At 44.2% G+C, this 27,944-nt stretch overlaps 1 protein-coding gene across 15 annotated transcripts in view; it reads right to left on the reverse strand.

Annotated features, from left to right (window-relative positions):
* Positions 1-27,944, reverse strand: part of LOC146341661 (serine/threonine-protein kinase SBK2-like) — a 119,749-nt gene that overhangs the window by 81,771 nt on the left and 10,034 nt on the right. For 13 of the 15 annotated variants that reach the window (XM_084805114.1, XM_084805123.1, XM_084805121.1 and 10 more), the window contains exon 1: positions 11,456-12,441. Coding sequence is in view for 1 of the 15 variants with exons in the window: in XM_084805124.1 (XP_084661250.1) it covers positions 21,173-21,730; positions 22,460-22,662; positions 26,672-26,845 (935 nt within the window). In the remaining 14 variants the exon portion in view is untranslated. Of the gene's footprint in view, positions 1-11,455; positions 12,444-13,501; positions 21,731-22,459; positions 22,663-26,671; positions 26,846-27,944 lie in introns of those variants that run through there. The other 2 variants (XM_084805124.1, XM_084805107.1) reach the window with 2 other exon arrangements.

Consider the following 27,944-nt stretch of genomic DNA (forward strand, 5'->3'; position numbering starts at 1 on the left):
CTGTATGCCATGTCTATCTAGCTGCTAAAATTGCAAGTGGAGCCATTCCTTTCTTTCAAATATACCTAACACTATGCAGCCAAAAAGAGGTGCCAAATAAGTTGACTCCAGAACATCCCATGGAGGAGTATTAAAAGAAAAAGGTATGTTCCAATCACTTGTGTGAGTTAACAGATAAGCTTTACATTATAGACTAAGATCTAGAAAATTAATTCCTCCCTCTCTGATTGCCAAGTGCATCCTCTTAAGTGAAAAATGGGGAGAAGACCACCTCCCCCAGATAAACTTCCAAAATACAGTTTTTGAAAATACATTAGGAGAATATATAAAGAAATATGATGCAGTACATAAATTACCCATGGCAAAACATTTGTCTTAAGTATGTTAACCTTACCCCAAGTACTTGAATTAAATGATGCCCATCTTTCCAAATCAAGAGATATATCCACCAGCAATACACTTAAATTAAATTCAATAATATGAGAAATATCTCTAGGCACCAGTATACCAAAATACTTTATTACTTTTGGGCACCATCAGAACTGGGGAAAGGCTGAAAGCCAATGAGAAAGTACGCGGTTGGGCCAAGAAAGAGGAGACTGCCATGGCCTCACTTCTCAAGTGTCAGAGCAAAGTCTCCTCAGGATATGGACTTGCAACGTCCCCTGGAAGGCTTAGCACTGCCCAAGCGAGTAACACGGCTGCAGGGCTATTTTGGATCCTGGGACATGTCATAGTAATTATTACAACATCTTCTGTCACCACCTTGGGGCTTGCCAGCCAGCCTTCTCCTCCAAGCTTGTGCCCCCTCAACCCTCCCACACAGATGGGGCAGGTTGCTTTGAGGCTCATAAATATACCCCAGTGTTGTCAAATGCAGCCTCTACCCGCAGATAGCAAACTATACTTGAGAGGCGGTACAGCAAGGAAAACCATAGAGCTACAAAGTTGCAAGTAGGGTCCAGTTTCCTCTCACTTCATTGGATGTTCAGAGCTCAGGTAGTCAGTTTCTTATTTCTAGAGAAGGCCTTCTTGGTTTTAGAGATGCTGGCTTAGTTAGACCTCCTTACAATACAGACCTACCTAAGGCTTTTGTGACTTTAGGCTTCGCTGGAAGTTAGCACACATTCAATTTTAAGTCTAAAGGTGGCCAAATATACATCCCAAGTGAGCCTAGGGGCTTCACCACATCAGGCTTTTTATCCCACACCTTTACCGCACCTTCTTCTGGATTCTTTGTGGGATTTAAATCAGTTCTTTACACAACCAGATTTTCTTTGGCTGCATAATGCAAACTGCCATTTACACTGGTGGCTGGAGCCTGGCAGGATGTTATCGAATGTCAACAGCATTGTACGCCCACTGTCCACCCCCTCTGGGTAGTCCCTCCCCCCTCTCGGCATGAACGTCTCCATTTCAACTTCCTTGCCTCCCCTTGTCATTTCCGCGGCCTCCAGTCTCTACCTCGGCAACTTCTATATACAATCTACAGTACTTTAGCAACTTCAGAAGTCTGCTCTCCCTCTGGCCCCCATGTGCGCAACTCAGTATTGTCCTTCCCTGTAAAGGCTGGTAGTAACACTCTTCTCATTTGAGTATACAAATCCACAGTACTTTTGTAACTTCAGAAGTCTGCTCTCCCCCACAACCCATGTGTGCAAGCCAGCAGTAACACTTTTCTCGTTTGAGCATACACTGGGAAACGGGAAAGGGGCTACATGTGCTCACATTTGCCTGCATCATGTAGGGGCCACTGCAACCACCACCCCTCCCTGCTGCTGCCCATCTGCTTAGGCATCCGATCACACTGTCAAGCGCTGTTGAGCCGCTCGGGGGAAATTTTCGGGGATAAGGCGGTGGGCATAGGTGGGTGAATCGGTGGTGGAGGTGGGAGAAGGCAAGAAGGAGACATGGAGGAGGAGGCAGCTGCAGCGCCAGATGGAGGAAGAGGAGGCTGGGGACACTCCCACCGCTTCATCATTGTTGACATCATATCCACACATAGCAGATCTAAGTGCAATGGCAGAAGTACAAGGGCAGGCAATCATGGTGTCAATGCACAACTGCAGAAAATGCTGCATTTTCCCCATTCAGAAATAACATAAGGAAAGGGGGGGAGGGGGAGACACAGCACAGCAGCTGCAGGACAACGACATCATGTAAAGCATGTGGAATATACCGTGACTGAAGAACGACGATCACACCACACACACACAAACCACCATGTGAAGAAGCCCTAGGTCACATAAATTCACAGATCATCCAGCCTGGCTGTTCTGCAGTTGAGAGCTGGGTAAGGCAGAAGACTTGAATAGCAAAAAGCAGAGCTCTTTGTTGCCTAGACCAGCAATCAAGCTTGAACTGAAAGCATTTATGCATTTATTTATTATTTACAGCATTTATACTTCACCCTTTAGCAAAAAAAAAAAAAAAGGCTCTCAGAACAGCATGATAGTCCCTGGCCTCAGGCTTATAGTCTAAATTTAAGACATGACACACAAGGCATAAGAGGTGGGGTGGGAGGATATATATAATTAAACGTTGTTTTGAAAAGCCTCTTTGAAGAGATGGTGACACTTGACTTCTTCTTCCTCTCCTGTTCACAGGGAAGTTAGCTGGAACGGCCTCTGTGAGAGGGAGAGGCGGCAGCAGCAGCAGCAGCAACAGATGAAGAAAGCGACTTCGACACTTCGCCTTGCTGGCATCTTCCTGTCCTGCTCACAGGAGGTCAAGGAGTATATAGGGGGTAGTTGTGGTAATATAATTATAGGGGGTCAAGGAGTATTGCCTGACCTGCCCTAGCCTATTAGTACAAGGAGGCCTCTTAGCCTTGTGTGGCTGGTTTCCCTGCAGTTCCCACCTTTGGCAAAGGCCGGGTCAGGGGAGCAGTACTGGCACACAGGCTGATTCCCAACCGGACATCCCTCAAATCACCAACACAAGATCATATTGTTGTCTTTTGATATTCTATTTGATACTATTGTATTCTGATGTGGTCAGCTGTTTTGGGTTTCCTTTCTGAGGCAAATGAACAATCACGATCAGGTCCGGAGAGATCCATATGTATATTCATCGCCCAGTGAACTACGGTTGCCAGGTCTCAAGTTTTGGCCCTCAGGTTTGGGGCGGGGGTGTTCATCCTCAAAGTGGTGGATTTAAATATCAGAGCCATCAGCTTTTCTCACAATACTTGCATTTGATAAGATTGCCCCTGACTAAGGAGCCTCAGTCTCCAAAATGCGTTGGGCTTAAATCAACAAGTTTCACTTTGGCACCTCTGAGAACTCGTTCTCTTTTTGCTTTTCTTAAATCACAGGGTCATCAGCTTGTCTCATATTATTACCCTTTGATCTTGGGTCTAGAATTTTTGTAACAGTATTATTTTGTAAAGTGCTTAACCCCCCCCCCCACTCATGATTCTAAAATAGAAAATATTGCATATGTTTCTGTGTTTTTCTGAGCGTTTCCTCAAATTTCCACATTTTCCAGTGGAAAATAAAGGGGGAAACCCTTGGGTTTGTTTCTGGGTTTGTTTGTTTTTCCATTTTCCTTGGTCATCACATCTCTAGTTCCACCCTATTATTGCTGGACAACATCCAAGGTCAACCCTACCACTAGGCAGAGTGAGGCACTCACCTCAGGCAGCTGATTTGGGATATCACATTATTAGTTACTGTTTCTCCTTGACAGGGTGGATGTGGGAGGTGCAGCCATTTGCTGCTCTGCCTCAGGCAGCAAAATGCCTTGTGCTGGCCCCAGCAATTTTCCTGACCTCTGCCTTTTGCCTTTTAAAAGCTGGTAATGCAGCCCTATGGTAATCACAAGCCCCTGACCTCACAATGCCCCATCCCATGACATCATTATGCCCTGTCTCATCAGCCTGAGGCTTTCTTTCCGTTCAGCCATAGTTTCCTATCTGAGAACATGAGCTTGCTCATAAGATGGCTCCTTTCATAAAATGGCTGACTCAGGAGTCGTATTCAGACTCCTGCTACCAGACTGACACAGTGACTAACAATGGACGCTTCCTGGGCAAGGAGCAGTTACAGCCTATGTCCAAGGCCCAGTGCAGAAAGAGGATCAGGACCGAGGGCAGGTGAGTACATGCAGCAAGCAAGCAAACAGGCGAAAAGCCAAAGTCAGGACCAAAACAGACGTTACTTTACATCCGTATCCAGCAGCTATGTCTTTTTTCTTCCTCTTTTTTTCTCTGCAGTAGGTGCAGGAGGTATGATCTAGAACATAAATGCTCACTATCCCCCCATGCTAGGGCCTGATCCAGATTGGGGGGCCTGCACCTACTCTAGAGTAAAAAGGGGAAACCTATTTTAGTTCCCCCACTTTTCCTAGATTGTTGCTAGATAACGGATTTGCTAGATACAGATTTAAAGTGATGTCTATTCTGGCCCTCAGATGTCCTGAAGGTTAGCAGTCTCTTGGCATAGAAGGAGGTCTTGGTGACCTTATGAACTGACTGAGAACCGAACTACATACAGATTTAAAGTAATGTCTTTTCTGGCCCTCAGATATTCTGAAGGTTAATAGTCTCTTGGCATAGAGGGAGGTCCTGATGGCCTTATGAACTGACTGAGAACCGAACCAGATGAGACAAGAGACCTCAGTGGTCAGCTCTCCCATGTACACATAGGCTCCACCTAATGGGGCAGAAAGCAGCAGAGCAGGGGGTGATTTTCATTGAGAAAATGGCAGTGGGGGGAAAGGTTAAGTCCCCTCCTCCAGCACCACAGTCCTGATGTGAATTCCTCCCCCTTCCCCCATTGCTATTTACTAAAGTTTAAAGAGACAGGAGATCGTATTCTAGATCGCTGACATCTCATTGAGTTAGGCCCTGAGAAAAAGGAATAGCCATGTATGTTTCCTATGTATGCTGGCTGGGGAATGCTGGGAGTTGTAGGACTTTTTCTGTCTAAACATGCATAAGATTGCACCCTAAACAGTTTATCAAAAATTGGCAAAATTCACATCTTAATCAGACTATAACAAGGAAAAACATTTATATCTGTCCATATCCAAGTTGTATCTAGCCCTCATGAAGACAATAAAAGTGTGCCAGACATTGGAAAAGCAGGCAGCCTTTTATCTACATATCGTAAACAGACACACTCGGTTAGCTTAGTCATCTCTGCAACCCTCTGAACTTTACACAACCATTCTTTCAAAGGCAGGATAACATTACTCTTTCCGTTTCTGGCAGGCAAAATCCTAGCAGCAGTCAATATATTCTTAACTATCTCTTTATGTATGGGACCTACCAGTTCATCTACATAACCGAGCAAGACTATTCGAAGGTGACAGGCTTAGAAACACATGTAATTATTGATATTACATATATAACCTTTTCCCCAAAGTAATTAATTAAAGGGCATTCCCACCAAATATGGTTCCTTTAGAAACAATAAATAATTTCCTATTCGGACATCATGGGCAACAATCCAGGGACAGAGCACCCCTGGGTTCTTTAGCTCAGTGAAAGCCAGCGTGCTCACTCGCTCCTGCTCATTCATGACTGCCCAGGCTTTAAACAAACCCTGGCTGGCTGTGACATGCAAACCAGGACGGTATGTAACATGTATGTATGTAGATATTTGTATGTAGCGCAATGCCTGAGTGCATGTGCTCCAGCTGATGGGAAGCTAGATGGCATCCATGATATGATGCTTAGAGCGCAATCCTTCTCTCTATCCCATCAGCCAGGACAGCTAGGCTGGTGAGGACAACGGAGAGGGCCTTCTCTGTGGTGGCCTCCACTCTGTGGAACTCCCTCCCTAGGGAACTCCGCCATGCCCCCTCTTTAATGAGCTTCCGCCGTGCACTGAAGATTTGGTTATTCAGGCAGGCATTTGGGGTGGGTTAGGGTATTTTTAAATAATGTTTTAATGTATAATTTTACTGTTTTAAATTGTACTGTTGTACATTTCCCAGAGTGGCCAGGTCATCAGCCAGATGGGCGATTAAGAAAATAAATAAATAAATAAATAAATAAATAAATAAATCCTATGTATGTTAGGCAGAAAAAAAGTCCTACAACTCCCAGAATACCCCAGCCAGCCATGATGGCTGGGGCATGTTGAGAGATGTAAGAATTTTTTCTGTCTAAGCATGCATAAGATCACATCCTTAATCTCTTCTGTGTAAATCAATGCTATTATTAAAATATTTGTCCCATTTTTTCTTGACTTTATATTAATTATAACAAATCCTGGTCCCAAGGCTTGTAAGGTGCATTGAGTTCCATCAAAGGAGAAAGACAGGATATAAATAAATAAGTAATGAGGAACAATGTGGTGGAATTTTTTCAAGATGAGGAACAGGCTTCTAGATTGGCTTTTTTATTGTGTGAGATTCTCAATAACACACACAGCTTTAAAAAATAATAATAACACCCTCCCTGTCCCCCTTCAAGAACAATTGTCCTGGTAATTGGGCATTCTAGCAGGTTGTGAATAAGTGGCCACTTAACTTGAATTGTTGCCATTAGCCCATTTCCTTGTTCCAAGGAAAAGACAGCTCTCCCTAGTCTGCTATGTACAGCTCTAATTGCCCCTTTCCAAAAAGGTGTGGGGAGCACAAAAGAGAAGAAGATACGAAAAAGCAACTTAAATTATCTGGGCCATGGATGGTCTTCCTTATGAAGAAAGATTTAAACAGTTGGGACTCATTCACTGTAGGCCTAACTAGACCCACGGAATTTTCTTCTAACAGCAAACCTGGAGCATCTATTATGTCTATGTGTTCACCTGTCTGAAGCTAATAGCAGTTCCAAAGGACATGTGATTTCTTTGGGGCTGGGCAGGAAGGGGACAGCTCCAGCACTTCCAATCAAAAGACGTTCTGCAGCTATTCTTCCTTAATGGATTGGGGGGGGGGGGATGAAAGAAGCAGTGGGAAAAGATGGGAGGGTTACAAGTGGAATATTATGTCGTCTGGACACACACACACACACACCATAAATTCTATGAATGGGGCAGGGCGATTACACAATAAAATCCTTGACTGGAGCACCCACTCCCTCCCTGCGGCACGCCTGTGATCCAAACTGGGTGGCCCCAGTTAAAAGAGAATTAACTTCCCTCCTCACTGCACATTGGCAAATACGTATTGTCAGTATCAGGATGCCAGGACATTTGGAGAGGAATGGGTGAGAGGGAGAAAGCATTCTATGTATGTTCTAAACAAATGAAAATCTTTTGAAGAAGGAGGAGGAAGAGAAGTGGATGCGTGTGAAAAACTAGGGTCTTATAAAATCCTGAGTGTTGTGGAGGAAATTAATTGCAGAAATGTATTCATTGTTCGTCTCTCAACACTCAAACATCGAAAATGACCGCTGAAGACTGAATTACTTCACACAAGACTATGGACCAAGAACAGCTTTGGGCTGCCATTAGAAAGAGGGATATCAGCAGAGGTGCTATGTAACCAGACACACTGAGGGCTGGGGAAGCTTAGTAAGAAGAAGGGACATAGTCTAAACGTCTCAGTAGGCTAAACTAGAGCTGTGCGCAAATGTCCTCTCAAAATTCTCCACCTTACTTGTAGGCAGAGAGATTTGGGAGACAATTCACCGAATTTCTCCAGGGAGAGGAGAAACACTCAACAGTTTCTCACAGGTAGGGCTCTCCACTGGCAGGCTTGTAGCACGGCTTCTTTCTTCTTTTGGTAAGGCTTTTGGGAGTTTTCATACTGCAACAGCCTCAACTGTCTTGGCAGGCCAGTCCCCAATTTGCATCCACCACAATGCAGGTGTGTGGGGGGGAGTGTTGTCCCTAGCACCAGGGATGAGATGGAGTTAGTGCTCTGGCAAAATCTGTCCTCCAATTTCCTGAAACTTTTCTTCCCCCATGGAAGGGGCTTCCATGTTCTGCCTCAATCAGAATGTTTTATAATTTATTTCGGTGGTGTTTTGAGCTTACCTAATCACAGCTAGCCTCCCAGGCTGCCTGCACATCCTGATCTGAAAAAGCCCTCTGGGAGGAATTACCTCATGATGCCTTAAACTGGGCTTTAGTTAAAATGTAGGAAACTGAAGAGACTACAGGCTGCCAAAGAGATGTTTTTACAATGAATAACAGGACACTTGTGCTCACTCCTCACCACCTCCTAAGTAAGGTAAGCCCATGAAACCGAAACCCAACCCATGCGAATTTCTCCGAAATTTCTTCACCATTGAATTTCTTTTTGAAAGCAATTTATCTTCTGTCAAATTGAATGCGAATGGTCGAAAAAATGTGGGAATTTTTTTTTGGCACAACACTAGCCTAAAGTTCTCAGTCAGAAGAAGGCAGAGAAGCCTACATCCAAGGGGATGGTCTGAAGGCACATGAGGCGGTCACCTTCCTGAAGCTAAGCAGGTCTGGGTCTGGTCTCAGTGCTTGGAAAGGAAACCACTGGGAACCTCATGTAGCCACCTTGAGTTCCATAATGGAAGAAAGGTTCGATACAAATGTAATAAAGTAAAATAAAATAAAAAAAATAAACATGCAACTAAAAGAAGTGGCAGAATAGACTGGAGGATGCCATTCCTGAATGCTTCTCTGTATCAGCTGCCTCAGACTGCTGATTCTGGGTGTCATGAAAGGACAACAAATTGTTACTCATTATTATAGTATTTTTACTGAAAGGGGAGAGTTGATAATGAAAGTTTCTACCTCAGGTGTTGCTGGCCAGCCTTGAGGTACTATGCCCCTCAACATAGGGAGGGGGTCACCATTTACTGCTCTAGCCTCTACTTCAGGCAGCAAAATGTCTTGGGCCAGCCCTGCTCCATGAAAGTAGAAAATTAGCACAGAAGAAGCAGGTCTCTTTTCTTCCTGACATGCTAGTTTTATTTTTTAGTTGCAGGGAGGGTTTCGGGGGGGGGGGTTACATGTAAGGTAACAAAAAAATGGCACCTCCTACTAACAGTCTGGAGTGGTACTGTCCACATACTGCCTCCTCATTTCACTGAATGTGTAGATCAGGCCTGAGTGTGGATGGCTGAGGGAAATGCAATAAAATGTGGAAAGATGTGTTGCGGAGGCAAGTCATAAGCGAATAGCCAAAGACTTGAAGAAAACCCTAAAGTAGACCTAGGATGGCCCTTTAAACAAAGGGCTGTCCAGTCCAAATTCAATTTAAAGATAAAGGCCTCTAAGAACTGTTGCCCATCAACAGTTAGCATGTGAACAGCAGACTGAACAGGTAGGCACACAGGTCACCTGGTCACAGTATTCCACATTACAGTGAGATGTACTGTATTTCTATTCAAATTGTAATTATTATTTTTAAATTTGCATCTTGACATATAAGTTAGCATATGGAAATCTTATGCAAATCACCATCCTCTTTTGTCCTCTTTTTGGGGGATGTATTTCCTCTTTGGGGGCAATTCATACATGGCCACCCTAAATATATTGGATTCTGCTGTTTCTGTTGGTATGAAGGAAATAAGCAGATATGGTCCATCTGTAAAACTGAGGCTAAAGAGACAATGGGTGGCAATCAGATAGAATTTTGCATATTGATTGGATGTACAAGTTGTAGCAGCACACCCCTAAACTTTAGACATCCAGGTTAGATCTCTGAATTTCAGGGCGTGGGATCGAGGGTCTTGACTGTCCCAGCTGGCTGGAAGCCTCCACGCAGTGAAACAGGAGTTGTCCACCACCCCTAGGATCTATTGCATTCATGGAAATAATGCTAACTATGTGCAATGAGAACATGTAAATGAGCTGTGGCTGCTGATGCATTTCCTGGCAAGCCCATCAGTGCCAAACAAGTAATCTGAAGTTGGAGTTTCTGTATAGCAAGACCCTGTATGGCTGGCTAATGGTGCCAGCACATGAGCAAATGTTGCATTCTTAAAAAGTGAGGCTAGGAATCTGCCTGGAAGCTTTGCACTCTAACCCTGACTGTGCTAATGTAAGGACTGACTGTGTTACCTAATGGTGGGGGACATTCCTGCAGATAAGAAAGATTTGCATTTCTATAGCACTTACCCAGTGTGTTCAAAGCACTTTCCATATAGTATCTGAGTAACCCTTACAACAGCCCTATAAAGTGGACCAATATCATTAAACCCCATATTGCAGATTGGAGACAGAGAGACATTTGCTTGCTCATTGCCACCTAGGGCTGTTGTTCACATGGCTGAGGTGAGATTTGAACTGAGGAATTCTCAGCTCACAGAACAACACTCTAGTCTTTTTTTTTCTTTTCTTTTTTACTGAGTCCTGTTCCGTGTTGATCTAGACAGGATCAATTGCAGGAGGATAGGGAGGTGAGACAGGACAAAGGACTAAGAGGTTTCCTAAACATCGGTAGACATTTTATATATACACATGAGAAGGCTCAGTTGCCCATTCCTGTAGCTCTTGCTAGATTTGGTCCTTTCCCTTCCCACCCCTCACAGAACCTTCTGTAGATGAACAGATAACATGTAGACTCCAGTTATGCTTCAACTCTCTTAGACCATAATAGCATAAACACAATGCAGAAAGCATGCGGCTCCTTAACATCAATGGGGAGAGGGGCCCACATTACAAATGCTTACCTAGAAATAGCCCCTATTGAATGCAGTAATCATGCATAGGATTGGGCTTCCTAACCAGTTTAACATCCATGATTTTCTTTGGGAAACCACAGAAACTAGAGTTATGAAAGGGGTTGGGGAGTTCTGTCACAGATGTCTCCGCTTCCTTTCAGAAATATCATTCCTAGGGTTTTTCAGTGTGAGGACACATATATATATATTCGTAGTGTAGGAGTGCCTGACCCATAGCCCATTTTGTCTTGCAGCTACAAGACGAGATACAAAAGAACTGCTCCCCACCTTTAACAGTTGTGTGAGAGAGGGCATTTCAGCAAGTGTGTTGTTGTCATGCGAGCTACAACTGCTGGAATCCCCTCTTCTGTACAGCTGTTAAAGCTGCAGGAGTCCTGTCCTCTTTTACATCTGGCCACCCTGTTTTCAGCTAGAAGCTTGAAAGGGGTAAATGGACTCCATTAGAAAAAAAGACAATATCTGAGCATACTAACAGTGTCAATAATAATACTAGCAATTATTATTACTAACAACAACAACAATACTATTCTAAACAAAAACAAGAAGTTCATTTTCACAACACCCTTAGTTCAATGCTTGGTTGCTTTATATATAAATGTTACAAACTGTGGATTCAGTGGACAACATTAATTAATGCAACTTTTCATATATGGTTAGTCTTTTAGGAGTATTATAAAATGTTAACAATGTTTTATGGTGGAATTTTAATTGCAACCTCTGAGGAAGGAAATTTCTTTCTGAAACAAGTTGAGTAGAATTTTTTTAAAAAAAAATCAGGAACCTGAGAACTTTTTCTCTTTTGTTTTATGAATCAATTAATGGCCACACAGGAAGGTGTATTTACAATTGCATTTGAACCGTTCTGTGGTTCCAAGGAACAAGACAATGCTTTACCTTGAAAAAGTAGGTAACTCTATTTTGTAGACTCAAGACAGGATTTTCCTTCAGACTGCATGGCATCATACACTCTGATCCTACAACTGATGGCTACAGGATGTGGGATGGAACAGCGTTCTGGAAGCCCATTCATTTCCATTTTCAAAACCATCATGCAATTGTAATGAATGTGTTGTAGAAGGCAGCCATGGACGTTTGGACCACATAGGGAACCAGGAGCTAAAATTAAAGAACTGAAACCAAATGTCAGCCTCACTTGGATACTTAGATTTATCAGAACTTCCTCTTCCTAACTTCTTTACCTGTAATAACTCTGGTGGAGTGTGCTAAAACTGTACACTTAGAATTCTTTTTTCTTGTTTTACTTTTGTGGTATGCTACTTTGGAAACTATAGAGTTGAACAACGGCGCGCATATGGAAATAAAAAGAAGTGTGTTTCCACCCTGGCTTATGTTCCCACTTTCTTTCTGCTTGGCCCTCCTTGTTATCTCTTTATTCCGTCCTCAAGAGGAACAGATTCTTGACCCTTCCCTCCCCCTTAACAGCCACTCGATGCCTCTTTGGGGACGTTACTAGATCCGCCCCGCTGCATTAGCCGAAGTGTTGCCCTTTCACGGATCCAGGCACAAGGCCAGTGGCCTCCCACCCTGCAGGCGGCAAGGCTGCGAACAGACCGGCGTATTTACAAACACCTCTTTTCTGCTTTGCAGCCACAGCAGCTGCTACAACCCCAGGGTGACAGGGGTGAAAAGATCCATTTCCAGACCCCTGATATCCACCCCACCAATGCTCTCTTCTCCCGCTCCCCTTCTTTCGTGAATGGATTTCATTAGGCCTTACTAAATTGACTTAAGCAATCCAATTGTCAGTGCTGAGCAGTCCCTTCCCTGAGGAACGTGGAAACCACACAGTGACGGATGGATGCGTTCCTGATCACAGCAGCACCTGTGGAGGGAGCCAGATGTCTTAATGTCCACTTTGCCTCTAAAAAAAAGAAAGAATAATTCTAAGCAGGGGGTTTCCATGCGGCACTGAAAGAGAAGAAAATTCTCAAGCTGATATTGATCATTTAATTAAATTAGATTACCAAAATTTAGATGTATAATCTAACTGGATTAAACTATATATATTACATTTTGGGATATTGTTGAATCAGTGGGTTTAGGCAAGGGGGAAAGGGAGAAGGTATTGAGTTTGCCATATCCATATTATTAACAATATTGTCCTAGATTTTTTCACAAAGACTTTGAATATTTTTTTTTAAGCATCCCTCAAAATCCATTTTTGTAATCAACAGTTTAATTTTCAACTCCCAATACTTGTGAATTTGTGTAAAATTTTCTATCAGGCCACATTTCCAGGGATCTGCAGAGTAATCTTGAGCATCAGACTTTTCATGTTCCTAGCTCTCATGATTATACAACCTGGGGGGATCGTCACGACAACGGAATGAGAAGCACATTGGAGGTAGGGATGGCATGGGAGTCCGAGGAGCTGGTGGAGTCTGACGGACTTACCCCTGTTTGGCCTCCCAGACCCCGCTCACCAAGCCGTGAGGCGCTGACTGGATCGGCCACCAAGCGCCCCAGAGCTTGGCGAGCAGCTGGGAGCAGCGCTGCGGACCTGTCCTGCTTCCATCAGCTGCCAAGGAAGCCCTTGACAACCAGCGTGGGCAGGAGGGGCCTCAGCAGCACCCAAGCACTTTAGCCCTGTCCTTCTCAGGAGGAGGACAGGGCTAGAGTGCTTGGGTGGTGTGCCACGCTGAGGACTCTAGCAGTCAAGCCCTTGTGCACATAAAGCACAAGGGGTTTACTGCTGGAGTCCTTGGCATGGAGAGAAAGGGCAGGTGGGTGGGGCAAGCAGGGAGGCTTGCCGAGCGGGTCTGGGCTGTGAGAACGGGGGCGGAGCAGCCCATCAAGCTTCCCTGCGTCCCAGACGGAAACGAGTCCATCCATCCCTAGTTGGAATACTACCCGGATTTTCATGGTATTGGCTTTGGTCTGTCAGGGACACACGAAAGAAGAAAACCGAGTGTACTGTACCTTTAAAATCCATTTTTCATGGGTCAGACAGCGCTTGGAAGGACCATACTTCCGGGTTGGGTCGGGAGGGTAGAACTGAACATTATCAACCGGGCAGGGCCTGCTCAGCCCTTGAGAGAGGCTTGTTTCCCGGCCCATGTCCAGGCTCCCCACTGCTGCTACATTATTATGAATGGAGAGTAACTAATTCACAATTCTCTATAACCAACCCAATTATCCAGTACAGCATCTGAAGGCTCCCTATGAGAGCATTCCAGCACCCCAATTTTGCCCCATTCCAGCAAACTGTCACGGAGTTATTGCTCCCATCCTATTTTTCCCAAAGTGCACAGATTTCCCTGAAGAAGCCAAAATCCCCAGTTCTCAAGTGCAGCATCTGAAGGCTCCCCCTGAGAACAGCCCCCCCCCCATTTCACCCCATTCCAGCAAACTGTTGTGGAGTTATAGTTTCCACACACACCCTTTGTCCTCCTATGGGCACTTTCTCCCTGCTCACCATGACAGGCTCCCATGATCCTGAGACGTCACGAGAGTGCCACTCTGATAAAGCTGTTATTTATCAGGGAAGCAACTTTACACAACATCAGGGAAGTGATTTTAACACAACATCGGGGAAGTGATTTAACACAACATTGGGAAAAAGAAGTAATACAGGCATCAGAGAAGTGCATAATCACTGAGGCTAATTACTCCCACTAGTGAAATTACCTTAAACTAAGGCCTTTACGGCCGCAAACAGTGTCCAGGAAGCCATTTACATCTGCAGTCAGTAGTCCCCTTCAGCCAGCGATACGGCATGGCGGCCATATTGCTGGCACTTCGGAGCTGGCCGGTGGCTCTGCGGAATCACCGCGGAGCGGAGCCGTCCAAAGAGGATTCCGGGGGGAGGAATGGATCACCTCCCCCCCGTGGACACCCCCCCCCCGGACTGGCAATGACCAACCTTTGTCCATGTAGAATAAATCTCCCTGATTGTTATGGTCTTTGAGATGGTATGGGCACCAAGCAAAATGGCCAAGATATGAATGAGAGAAAAAATGCATAAAAGCTAGGTGGGGCTGATGTTTGCAGACTAGACCAGAATTTGAACTGTCCTAGTCCATCTCACAGCCCTTTCCTCAAAGCCAGCAATTAAGCCTTTCATTGCCACATATGGGAAACTTTTTGTAGCCCAGTTACGGGGTGGGGGGGAGTGTGCAGTGCATAGGGAGGGGGTGGTTAACCCTCTCCTCCTCAGCTGTACCCCCCCCATCATCTGCTGCATGCAATTAGGTCTGAAAATGCTTTCTATTAGTGTCAATGGAAGACCTTTTTTAACCTGTGAGGGGAGGTAAAGCATAGAAGTTGGTGCATTAGAATGGATATGTGTGTCTCTGTGCATGTGTTATATATGGATGTGTGTAAGTGGGTGTACGTGGATGGGTGTGTGGATGCAAAGGTCGATTAGGGTGGCCACACCCACTTTGCTTTGGCCATGGCCACCCTTTCCATTGGCTTTGCCCCCCTCGGGCAGACCTCAGAAAGTTAGCCACAAGGGAATGCAGCTCTCGAGTGAAAAGGTTTCCTCACCCCTGCTTGAAAACATGGTGGGAAAACACATCTTTCCAGGGCTGTAAAATAGCCAGGGAAGATGTCTTTTTAATGTTGCACATAGTTGGCATGTGTGGTGATGAAAACAATGAAAATACTTGCCTGAGCAACAGGTAGATATGGTCACAATCTGTTTTAAATCTCAGAGAGGGGCAGGGAAGAGAACCCTTTGTAAAACTAGAGGCAGAAACATGGGACAATAGCAAGAAGGAAAGGAACTGCAAAGCCTTTGCCCAAAGATCATTCACAACAGTGAGGGACATCTTTATAAAGTTAGTACCTCTTTTATGAGGTACTAACTGGAGTGTGAGATACATAAGGCACTAATCAAGATGGAAAAGTGCCTTAGGTGCAGGCTGCACAAGTCACTAAGAGCTGAGGAGATACTGGAAAACATTTTTTTAAAACTTCTAACAGATCTGGGCGAGGGCAGAGGGACAGTTTAGCCAATATCTTAATTGTGTTTAATGGCTTTTGCTCCTAGACCCTTTTTCATTTTTTCTATTTGCCCCACATTTCATATTAAGGACATTCTACATTATACACATAGTTAGAGCCAGTGTGGTGTAGTGGTGAGAGTGTTGGACTGGGGGTACTAGTCCCCACTTGGCCATGGAAGCTCACTGGGTGACTTTGGGCCAGTCACAGACTCTCCGCCCAACCAATCTCACAGGGTTGTTGTTGTGAGGGTAAAATGGAGAGGAGGAAGATAATGTAAGCCTCCTTGGGTTCCTTGCAAGAGGAAAAAAGGTGGGATATAAATGCAGTAAGTAAGTAAGTAAGTAAGTAAGTAAATAAATAAATAAATAAATAAATATAGTTCAGTGCATAAACAGTGTAAGGCCCCTTCTCATGCTAAGCCTTGATGTGATACTGTTAAGGGTTACCAGGTCTCCTGTCCTGAGACCCTAGGGACTCCAGGAGTAGAGTTTGGGAGCTAAAAGATAGTGACTGGCAGATCATGGGGTGAAGCCTGGTGAAGTTCAGCATTACCTAGTGGTGGTAGAGGATGACACTTGCTTCAGGGAAGTAGCTGATGGACTTGAATGTGAATGCATTTGGAGGGAACGGTGCAAACTCTCAGTCTGAGCAGAAAATAGCCTGCCCCCTGGATTTCAGCCCTTTATGCTGAGATTTTACTCCCTCCTTCCCCAGAGTCCTTGAAAAGGAGATTTGAAAATTCAGGTCAGCCCCTGAAACCTGGCAACCCTAGAGAGAATTACAATATTGCCACATCTCTCTTAATTAATCATTTTGGCATGATGAGCATTTATTTCTCTTGGACAAATCACTTAGTGAGATCAGAGAAATGCTGTGTTCTAGAAAAGCAGATTCCTCAGAAGAAATGGTAAATTTCAGATCACTGCCTATGACAGTTGAGTTGGTAGTGTGTGTGTGTGTGTGTGTGTGCGCGCGCGTGCGCGAGGGATCATTCAAAATATAATAATAGGTTTCAAAGTGTGTAGTGCTAATTTGAGAACTAGGTCTTCTGTCACCATCTTATATAAGAATATATATAAGTAATAAGGCATATTAGTCATAAGGCTCTTAGTAATAAGGCTTATTAGCACAGGACAGGAAGGCCTGGCGTGCTATGGTCCATGGGGTCACGAAGAGTTGGACACGACTGAACGACTGAAGAACAACAAGGCTTATTACTAGAGATCTACCAGACCAATTTTGCTCATTTTTTTAAGCTGAAGCTTGAGCAGTGGAGACATGCAAAAAAACCTGAAACTTTGAAAAAGTTCAACGCTCAAGCTTTGGACAGCTCAGGGAAGGAAAAGGAAGACGTGTGAGGCAAAAGGCAGGTGAGGCAAAAGTCACATGTCCCACACTGTGCATGTAATGTAACGTTACACAGTGTGTGTATGCACATGTAATAATGCTTACTCCTGTGAAATCTTAGAGTGCTGGGCCAATGAAAGGACAGGCACAGAATGTTGGGAAAGGGCCTGAAGAAGTCAGTCAGTGATTATTAGAGTAGGAGGAAGAGAAGCTGAGGAGGAAGAGCTGAAATGACACCAGAGGGAGAAGACAGAGAAAAATCTTACTTCACTTGCTTTCGACCTCAAACTTCCAGAAATGGTAAACTTTTTAAAAAAAAATTCCACCTTTTTCTGTTTATTTGTAGTACATTTATTTTAAAAGTGTAAAGTTGTTCCAGTCACAAGGGAAACAGGGAAACATAATTTTATTCAATCATTAGACTACTAGCCCCCATGGCGACACAGGATTTGCACTAGTTGAGAAAGGATGCAATTGTTACAAAGATAATGCGGGAGCAACCTTATGGCTGCTAGACAATGTCTAGACAACCATAGGATTTTTTGGTTTCTGGGAACCCCTCCCCCTCCCCCACTACCTCATAGGTGGCACGATTTGTCCCCATCTCCATGCTTGTAAGCTCAGTGTGGAGTGAGTAAAAAGGGGGCATTCCTGGGGGCGGGGAGGAGACCGCAGAAGTGCCAGTGCAATGCTTTCTATGCACCGTCTGGCCTCCCCCTCCCCCCACTGCTCTGATGCGCCCCAGCTAGACAGCCAAAATTGGCCATCTAGCCACAAATGCAGGGTAGCCAGAGCATGGAAGAGAGGATTCCCTCTGTGCTCCGCCTGCCCTGCATTGGATAGTCGGCCGCCTCCAAGTTTGGAGGCGACCGACTATCCCCATAGGATTGTGCCCTGAGGCTCAGTCCAGGCCATTTGCTACCACAGCTTTCTACTCTCGGAAGGGCCTTCTGATGGAAGGAGTCAGCAGCAAGGGATTCCCATGAGTGGAGTGGTGTGCATGGCAGGGGAATGAGACAAGGCGGTCAGGGAACTGGCTCATCCCGGTTAGAATTTATAAAGCAAATTTCATATGCTCAAAGCACTCTGCCTACATTGGATTGGATCCAAACTAGGTTAGCTGCACTTAGGTCCCACTGAAATTAAATAGGGCTGAAGTTAAACCTATTTCAGAGATGTACTGGTTCTCTGTCCCGTGCCGGTGTGCTTTGTGTCTTCATTGGCATTTCCCTGGCACCTTGGCTCAAGAATCCATTTTGTTCCCGAAGAAGCGGCAGCGTTGCAGGCATTAGTAGCTTCCAGGAATTACAAAAATCTCCTGGATGGTTGCAGCGGGGCTAGCATACCTGCATATGTCCTTCCTCCATTGTTTAAATCAGAGGCAGTTGCTTCCATGTAACTACAGAAACATGCAAATGCCTACCTCATTGCCAAGTCAATGCCCAACCAGCTAATTCATGAGGGTAACTTTACCTTGGCCAATCCAGAGGAATTGGCAGGAAAGATGGCCCAATCCTGAAGCAGTCCCACCTCTAGGCAGGTGAACAATTTAGATACCAATTGGGCAACTCTTGTGATATCTTCAGTTTTGTATACTGGTAGCTATTTATCTTCCACTGTACAGCTCTTACAATGTACAGCCAGCTAGTTTTAACTCAATCAGATAGCAAGGAACCTCCCTGAGATTTAATTTCCCTGAGGCAAACTATTATTCCCTTTGGTCTGCCCTATCCAGAGTCCAGCCTCAGAGCCACTGACTCCTTCGTACTCTTTGTTCTGAAACCTATAACTGCTCTGGAGTTTGGGGGGGGGGTGCTTCCATACGAGGCCTTTATTGCACCCCTGGGCTGCGTCATTCATGGAATTTTAAGGGGGTCTAGACATGGTTGTCTTCCATCCTATGGACCTCCCATATTTTCTCACTACTTCTTCCATCTTTTCTCTTATTGTGGAAAATCTGTTAAGGAAGGGAAGACAGAAGTGCTGCACAATGCCTTCTGACTGCCTTCTCGCTAGAAGTCCTCCTTCTGGAAGCATCCCAGTTCTTCTTTCTTTTTGCTTGTTCTCTCTTTTTGTTTTCTTCTTGCTCATGTTTGTGGGGTTTTGCTCTGGGCTTAACCTGGGGTTTGTTTGTTGTTTGTTCTTTGTGATCCTATCCTAATAATGAGTCCCCTGTTCTTTTCTTGAACAACTTTGTTGCCTCATTTGCCTAGAATAGGGGTGGGTAATATGCACCGCATAGGTTGCATGCAGCTGCTCTGGCATTTTTGTGTGTGCGCCCCCCCCCCCATGAATTCACAGCAGTGGTGGCCAAAAAAAGTGGCAATATTGCTTCAAAATAAGGTGTGTGCCATCCCCATGCCTTGTTTTGAAGCAAAGCACCATTATTTTGCCACTGCACACCAAATTTCAGTGACAAATTCAGCAGCGCAACTGCAAGGACAGGGGTGCAGCCCCTGGTAGGGTCTGAGGTGGCAATGCAGCCCACCCCTGGCCTAGAGAGATCCATTTTCCTTGTATACCCAGAGAAAAAGCTTTAGCCCCTGGTAAGGCCCCAATTGAGTCCAAAGCTGGGTTCCATACATAATGCAGCATAACCTATGAGCTCCCTACTTCCTTCCTAGCATTTTCACAACTTTTTGTAGCCAACCCTGGAAGTGACATCCTTTGGGCTATCCTTACTTTGAAGCCAGAATATTATAAACAGTTATGTTCTATTTCTCTTCCTTTCCTCCTATAAATCTATCCATGTCTGCCCCTGCAGTCTACCATTGTCAACACCACCCAAGCTTTCTCCAGACATATAGCCTCCCAATCCCCTGCCTTGCCTTTTCCATACTGAATCCTGTCACTCCTTATTTGGCAAACACTGATTTCCCCAATCTCTGTAGTTTTCTATCTCTGTGTTAGACCTATCAGAATTAATATACTAGTCCATTCACTAGGAGATTAGTATACTAACCAAGCTGTTTTCCTCTTTTGTAACGTACGTGTGTGTGTGTGTGTGTGTGTGTGTGTGTGAAGGATCAAATTGTGGAAAAAATCTGCCATTGTGTACTTTAATAGCTGTTTGAGCTAATTTCCCCTCCACTTTAAAAGTAGCTATTGCCTACTTTGTTGAAGCACAGTGCATAGGTCTGTTGAGTACACACCACAGCTCTGTTAAAGGTCCCTTCAGTCGTGCATTTGGCATTACATATGCACAGAAGTGAGTTAATGTGCACAAGGGAATAAGGAATTGCAGCAGCAAACCATAACTAACTTCTCACATTCATTTCAATGGGACCTAAGTTAGGCTGGATCCAACCTGGTATCTCAACAAAAATCCCTACAACAGCCCTATAAGGTGGCCTAGTATTATAATCCTATATTGCTGATGGGAAGGGATGGCAGGCAGGGTAGAGGCTGAGAAACTAGGAGCTTTCCTAGGATACCCAGTTGATCAGGTGAAACTGGCTCAAAGCCCATAACCTTAGCCTCTACACTATACCAAGTAGGGAGATACTTCTTTCTGACTTATTTCAGGTCATGGATAATGAGAGGAAATAGATCTGGGCCAGATGGAGATCATCAGACCACATAAACATGGTTAAGTTATATGTATGATAGAGCTCTCAACGTTTGACATCTCAAAGCTTTTTTTTTTTTTAAATCAAATAATTTCAGAGAAACACCTGGAAGTTCAGTGTTATATTGTTTTTCCTTAAAAAAAAAAAAACCCACCTCAAGACAATCTATCCATGTAATGTTTGGAATTAGTTCTTTGGGCAAGTAAATGCCATAAGACAATTGCCTATGCATTTTTCCACGCGATTCAGCAGCTGGGTTCTCCCCTATCAGGCCTTTATGGCTGGTAAACAGAGGCTGTACAGTATAAGGATTGGGATCACTTTAGCAGGCCTAAGAAACCATGGCCCTATCCTGTAGAACCGAAACATTTGCAAAAATTCAAAATCTCACATATTTTCAAAATGTGAGTCCCAAATTTCCAGGTTAAAGATTTTAAAATTTGGTTTTTGAGAGACAGTGTAAAAAAGGAAATATTATGTCTTGTTAATTAAAAAAGAAGTGTTAGCTTGCCAGATTCACTATTTTATACCCCTTTTCTCTATCTAAAATCTAAGTGTCCAACAGTATGTATATTGGGGAATGTAAAATGATTAAAATGAGCACAGAAATTTGAATTTGTGCAAGCAACTTTGCATAAAATTTGCTTAGCGGTTTTCTCCTCTCCCTATCCCCACCCCCCACCAGCTATTCCATCACATTCGTTTCAGCTCTATTGTGTTGTCACTAGGGGGCTTTGGCAGCCACCTCTGCTCGCCACGGCCGGTCAAGGTAGCTGAGTACCCGGCGGATGGGGCCACGCTTTGTGGGCTCCAGAGCCAGGAGGCTCTGTAACATGGTGATGGCATCATGTGACAGTGGACGCCAGTGAAATGGCAGATCTTCCTCCAAGCCTGACTCTTGCCATATCACATAGTCATCGAAAAAGGAATCCTCAGGCAGTGTTTTCTCCCAAGGGAAGTAGCCGGTGAGCAGGCAGAAGATCAACACACCAAGGGCCCAGGCATCCAAGCTCGCATCAATGGGCAGGCCTGGGGTTTCACCGGTGCCACGGCTCAGCTCAGGTGCAGTGTAAGGGATGATGCCAGTCACGAGACGCAGCATGGTGCCCTGGGGTCGCGTCAAGCCAAAATCTGTCAGTTTGATGCAGTGGCAATGGCGGTCGAAAAGCAGGATATTCTCAGGCTTGACATCTCGATACACAAGGCCCCGGCTGTGGATGAAGTCCAGCGCACTCACCAGCTGTTTGGCACACAGCTTGGCTGCCGGCTCAGGGATGCCAGCCTGGTCAGGTAAGAGAGGAGCATGTGTTTTTACAGCGTCAGGTGTTCTCTTCATTTGCCTATCACCTTTTAGGTACCCTCATAGAAACACAAGCCCTTTTCTGCCCTTGAACAAAGGAACCCATCTCAATAGACATTTAAATTGATCATGCCTTCTGTCTCTGTATGATGCTACCAGGGGTGCTTCCAGGGGAGGCTTTTATGGCGCCTTCACCCTGCCTCATTCACAGATTGGGTGTGTGTGTGTGTTCCAGGTAATGACATCTTTCACACGTAGCCCTCCCATTTTTTCTCCATGCAACTTCCATCTCTTTCATTACTATGGAAAATTCATGGCTTCTTGAGGGTTAGTGCTAGGAGCCCTTCACCCAGAAGCACCCTGATCAGCCCATGTTAAAATAGGTAAAGAACATATCTAGTTGCAAGCTTCAAAACACCCTGCTTTCCTGCTTTTGTTTAACCCGTGGTTTGTTAAGGATCCTGCTTTTACTTTGTTTAATGAATGGCCATTTCTAGTCCTCATGATTTCAGAAAAAAAACCTGAATATGTGTTGGCAGAGTTTAATTTGTTCAGGAGGGAAACAGAGGACATGGGCACTGGAAACAGTCCAAGTAGGGAGTCCTTTCCTTGGCAAAATGGTGATGTCACATTCTGTCCATGCTAGTTCTTTCCCCTGCTCACAGTTAGGTAGGAAGAAGCCTTGGCATAGAATGCCTTTGTATGCCTTACCTTGGGCTTGATAATGGAGATGAGGTCTCTGTGAAGGGCTGCCTCATAAAGAAAGCCATAGTGCTGGCTGGACTCTATGGCAATGCCAAACATGCCAATGATGGCAGGGTGTGCAGAGAGGGAGAGCGCCACGCAGTATTCATACAAGAAATTTTGCAGCTTGGTGCTAGCCTTTGGCAGCAGCTTGAGAGCCATGGGGGTCCCTGAGAGAGGTTGAGGGAGTGGGTGAGACACCGAGGTATAAATATTTTATAATATCAATATTTGCGCTTCCACAACAGATGGTGATACAGCTAGGCCTGGTCCTTGGGGCCAAAGCTCAGAGCCCTGCAGCCTAGGGGCCCCTCAAATGATCACCCAGAGAATAGCAGGTAATGAGGGCAGCAGGGCAGCAGAAGAAAGCCCCATTTTATTCCTGTAGTAATGGTGGAGCTATGATTTCAGCAAGTTTAAAATGCAAAACTGCACATGCTCAGAGTATTCTTAAAAAAACACAGCAGGGTTGGCAAACAGTTTTGCTGTTGTCATTCAGGAATGTTGAAGCAGATGTAAAGCATGGATTGGCAGGGGCAGGGAGAAGAGAAATGTGAGTCATGTGCTTCACAACTCAAGTAATACACATGGCCATCTAAAGGGGTGCAGGGAGTTATGTTAAATCCAGGGTCTAAAATTTCCTAGATGCACCACTGACAACAGATAGGAATCTGGTATACATGCGGTCTAAGACCCTCGATTACTTAAAAAAAAACCCTCTAAAAATGAGGGGGAAATTGTATCTAACAGTCAAAACATATAACATAAAGCCTCTTTCATGATAGTATATTGCACTCCATACAGGTGAGCCAAACCATTAAATGGGAGATAACTATTAATTTTATTTATTTTGTTCTATTCCAGTTCGGGTTCAACTGCAACTCAAGTTGTTCCAGTTTGATTCCAGTTCAGGCCAATAAACGTTCAGTAACCTGTTCGGCACATATAACCAAACGGTTCGTTTGCAGGTCACATGAGAAAATGTAAACATAAAGCATATTGTTTATAATGATCACTTGCACAGAGGGATGGAACAAACTAATAGATCTAAAACTTGTTGCAATGAAGTGTCAGCAGCAATAAGTACTAGGAAGCATGCATCAAACAAACAAACAGATTTGAGTTCACACCTGTTCATATGAATGGGCCCTGTTTGTTCTTTCTCTCTGCTTGTCCTGACTTTCTGCAATCTTGTTATTTCTTGTTTTCCTGGCCCAATTCTAGATTCACAGATGAATCACTATTTCACACATGTTCCTACTTCGTTTCACATTTACATATATGTTCTCATTGTATTGTATATGTAAAGACCATTTGATAGACACCAAATATGTTGTATGTCACCTGCCTTATACTGCTGTATTACCTCACATGTGTGTTGTATGTTCATCCCTTCCGTGTTGTAGTTTGTATATTGACCCAACTCCTGTCACAAAGGAAAGCGGGTCTCCAGTCCACTCCTGCCTAATGCTTCACAAAGAGCAGCCCTTGAAGAGGTCCAAGTACAGAAGCCTCTACAAACTCAACATGCGTAAATCCTCCCAGATATTGGTATGCTCATTCTGGTTCTAGTACTGGAGGATTCAGTGAGTGTACCACATCAAGTATTCTGTTGTTTGGTTGAGCCCTTATTCTGAACCTGTTTTTTTCCCTTACTTCAATTATAGTTCAGGTTCAACACAGACTTTCAGATAATGGTTCAGGTTCTGTTCCTGTTCAGGAAAAAATAAAGGTTGGTTCTGTTTTTTGGTTCAGGTTCACATTTGATTCCATGCATGTGAAATCATTTAAATATGAGAGAGTTCCCCCTTTGCAAATTTGAGCTAACATCACATTAGAGGACAGGGATTTGCAGTGGCTGGGAGTGTTTAAGGTTGTGATAAACCACATTTGCATCAGAGGGGTGAAGAAGTTCCCCTTCACATACTTGAACAATCCTTCCTTTGCAGTAGCAGGTGTAAATGTATCTATGGGTGGAATCCAAAGTCACACAAGCAGAGGTCCGCTCGCACAGTGGGACTTTCTCCCCCTCTCCTCCTGCCTGCAGCCCCCTAGCACCCCCCCTCCAAGTAGCTCAGGAGGATCCCCCAACCCTCCAAAGCAGATTTTGATCAGAGGGGATTGCTTCCCACCTCAAATGAAAAATGTCATTGGATTTCACCCTATGCTAGCAAAATTGGTTGCGTGTGTGTGTGTGCGCGCGCGCGCGAAAAGAGAGACATTCATGCCTTCCAAATGTACAATGGAATCCAGTAGCTAGAGTTGGGTTTTGGATGTGCAAAACCTAACGCGTGCTCCACCTGTTCCATGGACCCATTGTACAAATTTGCACAATTACTCTCCCTCAGCTTTTGCTCTCCTTGTATAAAATGGAAATAATATTTTCAAGAGTTAGTTATGAATTTCAAAATTGGAGAGGGTCAGGTTTAATCATGCGTGCTCTGGGGCTCATAAGTTTCTGTGGTCCTGAGTGCAAGGCAGATTGTAAGGACTAAGATTGTTTCTTAGTCAATTGCCTTTTTGTTAACTTTATGGCCTTCAACGAAACCTCTGAAGGCCACCTGAAAAAGGGAATGGAATGTGTGGTGAAACTGCTGTTTGCTTTGGTTCTCTGCCTGGAAGTTCCTCCCAGAATGCATCTGTTACTGTTCTAGAGGGTCCTCCAACCATCCAAGGCAGATTTTCAGAGGCATTAGGACCTGAAGGGAGGAGTGTGAATTGGTGAAAATTGCCTCTCCTCCTTCCAGCTGTGGGGATAATCTACTTCCTTGAGTTCTGCTCTGTGCAGCTCTGGATCCAACCCTTTGTATGTGAATACAAAGGGATCTCTGGATTGGGACGAGCAATTAACGCAGATTGCAGTGGAGGGGATATGCACAGCAGGAATCTCTGTATTCCTTTGCAGGAAAAAAAATTGTGAAGGATGCTTATTGCAGTAAGCATACTCCAAGTCAGCATAGTTAACTACTTCCTGCTTATTATTTTGAAACGGACAGAAGTTCTGTCCGTCTTCAAATATGACTTGACTTAGCTAGTTATTTCTAAACATAGAGCTTAATTTTGCTTTAATGACCTGTAGTTATGTACAAATGTGAGTCATTGTTTGAAATACTATCCCCCTAGTTATCCCTTCATTGATTGCAACTTCATTGTGTGTAGAAAAGGGCAACTAAAATGATCAAGGTACTGGAGCAACTCCCCTATGAAGGAAGGTTACAACTGCTGGGTTTGTTTAGCTTGGAAAAAGGATGAGTAAAGGGGGACAGGATAGAGGTGTACAAAATTATAGGGAGCCATGTTTCTCTTTCTCTCATAATACTACAACCGGGGGTCATCCCATGAAGCTCATTGATGGGAGAATTTGGGACAGATAAAAGGAAGTACTTCTTCACACAGTACATAGTACCTAGAGAGGTTTGCCTGATGCCTACATTGTACTCTTTCTGGTGCCAGGGGAAGACCTTTTTATTTTCCCATGCATTTTTAGCATTCCAGTTTTTTTTTTAGCTCTGCTGTCTTAAATCCACTATTGCTCTCTGAATAGCTGCACTGCCATTTTTACTCTGGTTGTATTTTATTCTGTAGTTTTAATCGATTATATTTTATATTGTATTTTCTGTTGTATTTTTGTGGTTTTAATTTTGTGAACTGCCCAGAGAGCTTTGGCTATTGGGCAGTATAAAAATTAGATAGATAGATAGATAGATAGATAGATAGATAGATAGATAGATAGAATGCCTCCACAGACAATGATGAGCTGTTTTGCACACCACAAGAGTTTCTTGCTAGAGTGATGCTCAAAACTCTTAATTTGCTTCTGTTCGTGATAGGCTGGCCACAGGTAGGGAGCAATCCTGCACAGTCACTTGGGCTGAATCTACACATAGCAGTTATACCGTCATCATACTGTTATCATAACTATTGGCGCCCAGTGGTGTCATGTGTGCCAATAGTTATGATAACGGTATGATGACGGTATAACTGCTATGTGTAGATTCAGCCTTGGAGTGGTCACCATGCCCAGTCGTTACATGAATCAGTGACTGCCTTCCTGAAGGTCAACAGTGGCACAAGGCAGTTCACCTGGCCATTGGAGTCTTCTTCCCCTATTTGGCCAATCATTGTAAAGAGTTTCTTGGGAGTGGAGTTGCCGGAGCATATAAAGCAATTAATCCTGACCTCTCTGCCTGTGAGTCACCAGCACCACTTGCCCATATTTCCCCTTGCCCAGCTCTTTGACGACTTGGTAGTGCTCAGTCACTTCCATGTGCACCAGACTCTGGGCAGTCATCTCCAACATGTCTTCCAGTTTTGCCTGGGCCTTCATGCCCAAAGTTGGGTCCATGGCCAAACCTACAAGAAATACAAACGACATTGCTAAGTACAGCAGACATGAATTATGTTGGGCAGTGAGTGGGAGAGTGGGAGAATTCAAGCTAATTCTCATAATTTGAAATCACCTACTACTAGTGCTATCATAAGTATTCTTCCTAATAATAACATTTCAGTTCTCTTAATTCACAAATGGAGAAAGAGAGCAGCACCACAAATGCAACAAACAAGTTGTGAATCAGTCCATTCTTCAACAGGGGAACACGAATTAGGACTGAAGATATCTCTTCAGATGTTCCAAACAGAGCTGTATACACCTGTTTCCTGCAAGGTGATTCATTTTTACAAAAGCAAAACAACTTGAGCATCTGACTGATTTTCAAGCACAATCACATTTCCCCAATGAAAAGCAGTTTTGGCTTCAAATGTGTATTGTTGAACTCTGAAGATTTCCCCACCATCATACATCTGATTGTAATTTGTTCTCCCAGTTAAGTTCTGCTTGTTACTTCTTCTTCCCTTTTAAGTTTGAGAGCCTGAGGAGTTTCATTTTGGTTTTCCCACCACCCAGATCATTCTCCTTTTTACAAGTATATTGTCAGCTCCTATAGAACAGATCAAGATTCGCTTGCCATTGCTTATTTTGAAGCAGCCTCCTTGTCCGAAGGAGATACGTTTTTGTTCCCATAGAAATGGATCTGCTGCCAGCCTGGCTGGCTGCTTTTCCTGGTGTGTGCTGAAAGTTTTATTGGATATGGAGAATTACTATGAAAATGTGAAACAGAAGGGAAATTATCTGGAACCAATTTCTTCCATGCCAAGGCCTCCTTGGTCTCCTTTACCCTACTCCATGTTCCCTAACCCATTCCTTGATGCACATACAAGAGCCACTAAAGTAGAGATCTCTGAAGAGGTTCCCAGAACATCAGGCAGGCAGTTGGACTTCCTGTTCCTTATTCTAAGGCCTATTCCCTTAAATCTGATAGCAGCAGACCAATTTTATTGGGGAGGGGGGCTGCTAAAAGCTTCAGCTGCACCAGCACTTGCCCCAGGCATAACCACTTGACATCCTGTTCCTAGTTGGTATCTTGTGGTGTGTTTGGATCATAAAGCTTGACAT

The sequence above is a fragment of the Heloderma suspectum genome, chromosome 6 (assembly GCF_057233095.1).
Source record: "Heloderma suspectum isolate Gila_16-S chromosome 6, 16-S_ref, whole genome shotgun sequence".
In the NCBI taxonomy this organism is placed as follows: Eukaryota; Metazoa; Chordata; class Lepidosauria; order Squamata; family Helodermatidae; genus Heloderma; species Heloderma suspectum.